Below are 9,691 nucleotides of genomic sequence, written 5' to 3' on the forward strand. Positions count from 1 at the left end.
GATTACTGAAGTAGCCCACAACATGTTTCGAAACCAATAAAATGACCGCATTAGCCAAAAGAATGAGCACCCTTATTGTTTTAGAACTTCCTAGCTTATATGGCCCACTCAAACCTGTATGCTATATACAGGTAGATACATCTGTAAGGTATCCGACTACGTTGACAACGTCATTTTGGAAGAAAATATAGATTTTCATTTTTTTAGTTTTGATAAAAGCCCTATTTGTTGCGATTCCAAAATGGGCCTTGTTTTGTTTGTGTGATGCTTAGAATCAAAGTTGCGTTCACTTTAGTGTTGCGTTTTTACATACAAGTAGTACGCTAATAAAGACTAAACGTGTTTTATGAAGAATGCTATTTTCGACATTTAACTTGAGTTTGTGACATGATTTGTAAAAATTTATTCATTGCAACCTTATACGAAATTTTAATGTGATATTTTACTATATATTGTTGAGGTTATGGGCCAAAATCTAAGGTCTATCACATATATTTTTGAACTAGTGTTTTATAGAAAAATAAACAAAATTTAGGATGAAATTTCAAAAAATTCACACGTAAACAAACATATTTTGGTGTAATTAATGAGCATATCATGCAATCCTTTAAATTTTGGTTCATAACCTGCAACAGTACTAGCTAAATGCACTAAGAAAATCACAAAGCATTTCATTAACAAAATCTTTTTTTTTGCAATCATGTTTCGAATATTACATGAATTTTGCCTAAAATTTGACATAAAAACGACGTTTTCATAGAAAATGTCATAGGTAGACCAAAATTTACCACAGTTTTCACTATTTCGAAACACTTTCTATCAAAAAATGTTATTAAAGTTCACTCCAGTACCATTTTAAAGAAAAGTGACAAGAAAGGTAGTCGGATACCTTAAGTAAAGCCCAGTCAGAAAGGTTGACATGCATCAGAGAACCACATAAAAACATACGTGAAATAAATTATATGGACCGCATTTGCTTGGTGGGGTGAATCACAAGGGTTGGATCGCCCTCCTTCCCTCCAACAGGAAAGGTGAATAAGATCATTAGTGACCATGCAATGAAGAAATTAGGGCCATGACGGTTAAATTTGTGAATTTATTTTTCAAGATAAAAAATAAAAGAATTATCGAAATTATTTAAATAAACAATCAATTAATTAAACAATCGATCATTGTTTATTAATTTGTCAAATTCAGCTCATTTTTATTGAGAGAGTTTTTTCCAATAACACACAATTTAGCCGAATCTCAGTTTATCTAAATTAAAAATGATTTTTTCAAGGATAGTGACTCAAAAAAGTAAAGTATCTCTAATCCACCAATGTGCCCCTCCCTTGCCATATATGCTATGACTATGCTTTTCCATAGGTGTGAAGTAGAATTTTGCCCGTAGGCCCAGGTTCCCTCTTAATATTTGACTCCATTTCCATAACAAATTAATTATTTAAAACAATTTTCACACAAGGAACAGTTCAAGTAACACCTCCATTTAAAGGCAGCTACATGCATAACTACAAGCGTGTATGCATGAAAGTAATAAAATTTCACACTTGAAACAAACAAAACTGAGGATTTGTACACACTTTTACAAGTCTTCTTGATTTGAGCGAATGTGAGCCGGTCCCCCTGTTTAAAAGTCTCGCCACAGAGAGCAAGAAGCTTACAATTATCCAATCATTACACTTTACTTATAGTCAGGAAAATAGATGGCAGATGGTAGCACCCACTAAACATAAGCATTAAACAGAAACAAAACTCACATTAGGTTCATAACATGTATAAGTACATTCTGGCATGTACCAATTCATTAGAAATTCCATAGAGAAATATGTATGAGATACATGTATGGCTAAGCAGTAGTCTTCATTATTCAGTAAGCTCTGCTTAGAGTTTTTTTTTGCTGTTTTTTTTCATACACAAACACACAGGCCGGTAAAGCAAGTGCATTACTATCCGAGCTCGACATATTCCAAGTATACTGGTTCTTGTATATGCATACTTGTACTGTGCAGTGAGGGAAGATAAAATAGTGAACATGCTTGTACGAAACATTTTATGCAACCCGCATGGTTGCAGTTATGTGTGTACACGGTACTGAAAAAACATGAAAAATTCTAGCATTTCCATCCTAACTACGGAAAATAGATGGGAGCATGACACGAAACAAGCATAACTTAACAACATAAATACATTAGGGCCAGACATTCAGGCATGTGCTGATTTGTTAGAAATTTCATGGAGGAATGTATATGGTTTAGTCGTTTGTGCGTAGCCACCTTAACCCTAGAATACTAACTGAAAGAAAAGCTGATAAAAAAACTATGCGAACGTTTCTGAGACGGCGAGTTAATATTCCTGGATGAAGTGGCAAAAATGCTTGTTCACTATAGAGGTTTCACTGGATAAATACAAAGCAAAACATCACGTCTACATTAATATAAATTTGAATGGAAATAATTTGATCAAAGTCAATTTTTCAAGGCCAAAATTTTTGGTTCAAGAGAATTTTGTCTTCAAACTACATTACATAATGCAACAAAAACATTTCAAATTGGCAACAAAACAAGTTGATAGTGAAGTTCAATATTTGATGTTATTTCTGGCTATAATCCAATGACTGTAATTCAAAGTTCCATATAACTTCTGGCAATAATTAAGAGTGTTTCTGAAATGAAAAGAAAAATAAAACACAATATTATGGATTGGCATTCATACATGCACGTTTCTGTGAGGAAATAATATGCATACAAAATCAGCTAAGTTGGCCTTGACTGCCCTAAATATCAGACAATTTTAAACTAGTCTTTGCTGAAGCATCAGAAGTACTCTATCCCTGTGCCTGAGCAAAAAATCCTTGACAGTTGAATCATTCAAGTTGCATCAATACGCTTATTGTGAATTCATTTGAATTAAGTAAAATTATTATTTAATCCCTTAGTCAAATTTATAAGGGGAAGGATTCAAACAGCCTCAGCCCCAAGGTTCCAGCTCATACATATACAGCAGAGTTTCACATGTCCTTTTTATGTGAAAAAAAGATGAGAGTGAAACCTAGATAGATCCCTTCAGCCCCTAAAACGAGAAGGCTGCAACCCTGAGAGGGCCTTGGAATTTTATTTCAACTTATTCCACCATACTTTTTATAATTCAAGCATTTTGATAGCTTAAGTGACTATAGCCAACTTGATGAGATACGGTTTGAGATATAGGTAATTTTAAAATTTTTTTTTATCAAGACAAATTTTTGTTAATTTAAAATAATCAAATAATTTGTGCTGATCACTTGTACGTGATTGATAAATTCAAGGTTAAAAAAATAAGTGGTCAAACAATTGCCATAAGAATACCATACCCTTGTCTTATCTTACCTCTGGAATGTTTTCAACTTCCACTGTGGCTTCTGCTGGCGGGCCTACTGACTGACTTGTAACGGCTCCAACTTTCAGAGCGACCTCAGGGTCCAGAGCTGGAACGATGACTTCTTCCTGATGATCTGAAATGTTTGATAAATCTGTTACAAGTTTTGGTAATTCTTTTACATCAATTTAAGTGAATTTTTGCCTCATTAGTTTCCCAATCTGTTGCTTTTTTCAACTTGCTGTGTGTGGAACATTTGAAACGCAGGCATCTCAAAGCATTAAAATGGCAAATTAAAGCATGAAAACATGATGACAATGTTAAAAACTGATTATATTATTGAACGTTAAAGCTATTCTAATGAATCTGAATGGTATTGGATTTGAGGACACAATAAATTTCATCAAAATTCATACTTTACAATCTTTAAACACGTTTTTCTCAAAACACCTTTTGTCATTGCAGCATGATATCTCATGAACCATGTTTCCCATTTCCATAAAATTTGTCTAGTAATTGTACCTTGCCTAGGCGTATAAAATGAACTAGAATGGTTGGCATTCATATAAGTTTTTATTCAAATTTTGTAAAATTTCATAAAATTCAAATTCTGAATTTTTAAAAATACTTACATATCTTAAAAAGACTAGTTAATTGCATTAAAAAACATTTTAGGACATTAAGCAATGTTTTTTTACACAGAAATTAAATTTGGGTAGATGAAACCACGTGCGCAGTATATAGTGGAGTGTATAATAATTTTTTAACTTTTGATTGCAAGCAAAAACAAAAATATTTTGCAAATTTGATGCATGTACATGAAACTACACTAACTTTAAATATGACCCTTACAAATTTGAAGAAATTGGGTGAATTAGTAATTTTTGAGAAATTGGGTGAATTTTCATGCAGGATGAATTCGAGTATTTGGCCAAATGAATGGGGGTTATAAGCAAGTCCAAGTATATCATGAAACCCTCTTCCTCAACCCTGTCCTATCTCAAATCGTTTTTGAGTTATGGTGGATAATCAGTTATGGAAAAAAATATGTGATAAGTCTAAAATAACTTGCATTTGTGAAGTTTCTAAAAGACCTACACAAAAGCTAAGCACATATTTGGAAAGAATGGGGAAAATCATGCAAGATCACATCATTTTCATTGAAATATCTGGATGTATTGGCAAGCTACAAGCCCTGAAAGATTGAATTGTTCAAAATTGAATTGTCGTTAAAATTTTCTGTTTCCAATTACGTAAATACCCTTCTGGCCATAATCAGACAAATTCAACAAAAACTTGTTCATTGCACCAGTTTTTGAAAGAACCTACAATAAACCATATCAGTGTTCTATTTCAGGAGAAATTCAGTCTTTTGTTCGCAATACATTACTGGAAGAAGCGTTTGTATTGAGTAGATATCCAATGAAAATTTAGAACTGGCAGTTACAGATTTTTGTGAAAATTTGATTTTGCAGAAAAAAATCCTATAAAGTGACACTACCTCTGCCTACTGGATACCTATATTTATTGGCAAGCTTCAGGCACTGAGAGTTTGAGTGAAGTGAAAAATTAAATCGTCGCCAAAACCTACTAAAATTAATTTGACGAATGCAGATTTCAGTGATGTATTGCAAACTAAAAACTGAATTTCTCTTAAACTAGATTGCAGATATGGTTTATTGTAGACTGTTTTGAAAGCTGGCACAATGCACAATTTTTTTGTAAAGTTGACTGATTGTAGCTAGAAGGATATTTGCTTAATTGGTGATGAAACATTTTGGCGACAACTGAAATTTGAACTTTGCCAATCTTTCAGTGCTTGTCAATACATTAGATTTTTCAATGGAAATTATGTCATCTTACAGGATTGTTTCTGTTCTTTTCAAATATGTACTTAGTTTGCATGTAGGTATCTTAGATACTTCACAAATGTAGGTTTTTTTAGACGACACAGATTTTTTCCATAATTGATTATCCACCATAACTCGAAAACGGTTTGAGATAGGCCAGGGTGGGGTGTTCCATGATCCACTTGGGCTTGTCTATCACCTTTCATTTGGCAGAATAGGTCCGAGTCATCCTATATGCTCAATTTTTCTACATTTCTTGACTTTCACGGGTCTTGTGTCCCCTGCTGTAATGAAATAAGAAACACTTGTATTATTCCCAGACTCTAATTTAGCAATTATATATGTATAAAACTGAAAACTTTAGGTGTCAATACAGATTTTCTAGTTTGTGGCCTGGAATTTGTCTTAGCAAAATCAAATTTAGCATAAAAAAAATTCTCTCTCTCAAAATAATATGCAAACATGGGTTAGGGCGATACTAATTTTGAAAGAAATTAAGTCAAAAATTACCTTGTTGTCCAAATGGTTTGCTGTTCTCGTGATCCAGAACAAGAGAAAGTGCGATTTTCTGAGATTCTTCTGGTGTTGGCTTTGCGAACCTTTGTTTTCTGGATGCTTTCTTTACCGATATGAACCTTCTTTGTAATGAAATGTTCTTATTTGCTGGTATTTTACCTGAGTTGCCAATGGATGATTCTGTTGGCCTACTTTGGGATCTTGTTGCATGAATCATGGGTTGTATTTTTTTCAATTGCTTAAAAAATAACTGCGCTTCACTATGATTTTTTAGATCCCTCAACTGATTTTCTAAATGTTCTCTTATCTTGCTCTTCATACTCTCAAAAGATTGTTCTTTTTCTGATGAGCTGCTAGTATTATCACTAACTAAGCTTCTCATAATACCTTCTTCTTCACAGTCTTCCACAATAGTCAATTCTGACACTTCTGTGCTTGCAGGAATCGGATATTTTGTGCAAGCCAAATGAATATGCTTGCACATATTCCACTTGATGCAATAATCGATGCATGTGCAGCTGTATCGATGGATGCATATATTACATTGGCGGCACAGAATCTTGCAGTTGCAATTGACTGCATTTTCTTGGATTAAATAAACCCCCGACCCATCAGTCGAATTGATTATGTACCCATTATCAGTTTTCAGAAGTTCCGAAGAAAGAGACTCACTTAATTTATGCCTCTTTCTTAGAAACTTCACCTTACTTGATAGTTTTCCTTTGTGGTAAGCAATCAGCCTATCAAATAATTTATCTCTTATAAATTTCATTAACGCCACTATTGTTTTATCAAGTCTTTTCACGTGCTTACCCTTCAGGTAAATATGCTTGATAGTGCGGTGCATGCTCTCCACATGCATGTTTGTGTTGAGTCCTGCGTTTATTCTGTAACAAAATGCCCATGATTGGGGATTGTTCCCATAATATTTGGAAAAATATGTTCCAAATGAGTCTGTTTCTACATCATTCATAAAACATTCAATTGCTTTCTGAAGCATAAGGATGAAACTCTTTTCATCAGTTTCATAAAGAAGAGTTCTCAAAACTTTGTATGCTTCTGCCTGCTTTTCTAAATTTTTTATTTTACATAAATTTTTTCTCCATGCTCTATCAACATGCCAGCAGCAAAAGAGGCGTCTAGTAGGAGTGTCCATTTCTTCAATCCAAGCATTGTAGAAATTGTCAGCCATATCCGTCATGAAAACCTGTGGTTTTACTGTACCAGCTTTCATTTTAATGTGGGAAAAAAAAATTTTTAATGCTGTTTGGTCTGTTCTGTTTGATACCATGAAAGCACATGGAAAGCCTTGGCGAAAATCATCTAGGACCATGAGAGTTGTCAATTGGTAACCATATTCATTTAACCCATGAGTGCTGTCTATGGTTACACAATCTGATGAAAATTTTTTAAAAATCTCCAGCTGTCCCTCATTCATTATAATCAGCATGAAATCCTCTGCGTCCAATATAGTATGTGTGGTATCTCGTGCCTTGTAAAATAAAACAGCTTTTTTCATTTCATCCGACTGTACCAAAGTCTCCACACTAATCAAGTCATTCGTATGATTAGAAGTTGAGCAGGTCAAGTTTTCAATGTTACGCAAGTCTTGTTTTGTTAATATCTGGATTCTTCCAAAATCAGGACCCACATCATCACGTATGCCATCTAGAATAGCCTCAAATGGTATCTTAGATGCTATTTTGCCAGCGATAATAGATTTCTCTTCCTTGGATAGACGAAGATGTCCAAGATCAGCGTCGTGTCCAACATGGGTTAAACAGCAAGTGACTTCACACTTGCCTTTAAACACATTCACTTTCATGGAAGCAGGACAGTAGGCTTCAATTTTACAACTGCCTTTTCCCTTTAACTCGCGTACTCCTTTACCCTGTGGCGAGTATTCGCCAGAGCGACAGCATCTATAATAGTGATATTCGTTATCATTCAGTTTTTTTGATGAGAGTTTTGTATATCTTGATTTCGAAGTCTTTTCTGTACTTGTCTTCCAGTTATCAAAGTCCTGAAAAGTTTCAAACTGGAGTTGTTGGGTGTCAAGTCTAATGTCATGTGCATCATGTAGATGTGCATCCATGTCTTCCTTATGAAACTGCTGTACACATTTTGGACACTTATGTGTCTTCTTACTCTTACAGCTTTGTAATGTTATAGAATGTTTCATTTTCAAATGATACCGCAGATTTTTGAGTGCATTGAATTGCGATTTGCAAAAATCACAAGAGTGAGTGAAGTTTTCATTCTCAATTTCTCCAACAGCTGATGGGTGGGACAATTTAATGTGTTTACTCAAATTAACACCAGTTGAAAAATTCTTTTGGCAGACAGAACAAGTTTTCTTCACAGAGGGCTCTGGGGCTGAAAAGGGCCTTTTGAGTGACGAAGACATAAGTAGAGTTTAACAAGAAAAAGCTTAGAATATTTGAGAATAAGAAAATTACAACTATTGATTATAAAATATTGATACAAAAAAAATAATTGCAGGAAAATACACTCAATATCAAAATATAATTACAGGAAAATACACTTAATATAATAAAAATGATATAGAAAATATAATTACAGTAAAAGCAGAAAAATAAATACAGGAAAACACAATATAGAAAATATAATTACAGTAAAAGCAGAAAAATAAATACAGGAAAACACAATATAGAAAATATAATTACAGTAAAATATAGTTAATCTAAAAATATAAATACTAACCTAAAAAATATCTAAAAATATAAATACTAACCTAAAAAATATAAAAAAATGTAAAAATAAGAACCAAAGAAAGAAAAGAAATGGATGAAAAAATTTAGGAAAGCGAAAAGCGAGCCCAAGCAGACGTTATAAGGGTTATAACGAAATAAACAACGTTGTGTCGTGACGTCACGAAATGCGGCGCATGCGCGTTATATCGTCGGACGAAGCTCGGAATTCCGAATAGGTTCCGAAGTCACCCGCACGAAATCACGAGAGGGTGTTGCTTCCCTAAGTTTAAGGCCTGCTGTCGTTATGCCCGCGCTTCAAACGTGTTTGGGGTTTGCGGTGCATTGTGGGATAGATTTACGTCACCATCGCTAAAGGCTGATTTTTCTCACATCGTTACTAGCGATTTTCGTTACAGTCATCGGTACGTGAAACGTTAACTAACGGGAACCGGAGACCACTCGTTATGTTCGCGTTACGGAAATAAACATGGCCGCTCGCGCGTACATTTTTCGATGGTGAGAGCAACGGAGACAAATTAGTTAGAATTGGAAATTATTCATTCATTATTAATTTCTCAAGTTGTTCATTATAATGAATGATAATTCTCTGAATTACGTTCCTAAATTTAGTAACATGATTCAGAGACAGCATTATCGTTTAAAATGTTATCTGTACACATACTGATTGGAAAAAATTATTCATAGTGGTAAATCGTTATAAATTATTATACTCGGTACAAAGATAAATCACTCTACAAAACGGTTTTTTTTTTTAAATCTTGCATGGAAATGCCTTTATTCTAATCTTAAACTCATCTCAATATAAGAATATTATTTAACTGGTAAATCTCTCTACCGCGATGTTTTCAAGACATTTTGAAATTCACTCAATATTTTTTTTACATCTCGTTCAAAATCGACGTCAATATATATTTAAACGTCTCCAGATTTTCCCCTTCTTAATTCGTTTAATAACATTGATATTTCATAATATCAATTAAGTATTGCTACTTTGTGCAGTACACAGAAGTGTAATGCAGTAAACACCATTACACACACTATACTCTGCGCTCTAAAAATACACTATAAAAAATCAAAGTAAATTTTATTAATCAACAAATAAATTTTTTCTAATCCTTGAGTGCATTTTCTCATCGGAGTATAAAAAATATGTCAACAACAGTGTAAATTTGGTGGCACTTCATTTTCATGTGTGACACAAGGAAACCAATTGTCTAATTAATGATGTAAATA

At 33.6% G+C, this 9,691-nt stretch overlaps 1 protein-coding gene across 2 annotated transcripts; it reads right to left on the reverse strand.

The window, feature by feature from the left end:
* Positions 1–1,246: 1,246 nt before the first annotated feature.
* On the reverse strand, positions 1,247–8,313 carry LOC149084118 (uncharacterized). Of its 2 annotated transcripts, none has more exons than XM_089234463.1 (3): positions 5,718–8,313; positions 3,369–3,493; positions 1,247–2,665 (listed from the first exon to the last, which is right to left on the reverse strand). In XM_089234463.1, exons 1-3 carry the CDS (start codon positions 8,128–8,130, stop codon positions 2,654–2,656), a joined length of 2,550 nt encoding a protein of 849 aa, XP_089090589.1. In that variant the 5' UTR covers positions 8,131–8,313; the 3' UTR covers positions 1,247–2,653. The 2 variants fall into 2 exon arrangements, 1 of the variants encoding a protein (XP_089090589.1); XR_016192946.1 differs by having other exon boundaries at positions 2,648–2,665; positions 3,369–5,491.
* Positions 8,314–9,691: the final 1,378 nt, after the last annotated feature.

The sequence above is a fragment of the Pholcus phalangioides genome, unplaced genomic scaffold (assembly GCF_987345545.1).
Source record: "Pholcus phalangioides strain wild (caught in Gottingen) unplaced genomic scaffold, Ppha-v1.0 ptg000008l_1, whole genome shotgun sequence".
NCBI lineage: Eukaryota > Metazoa > Arthropoda > Arachnida > Araneae > Pholcidae > Pholcus > Pholcus phalangioides.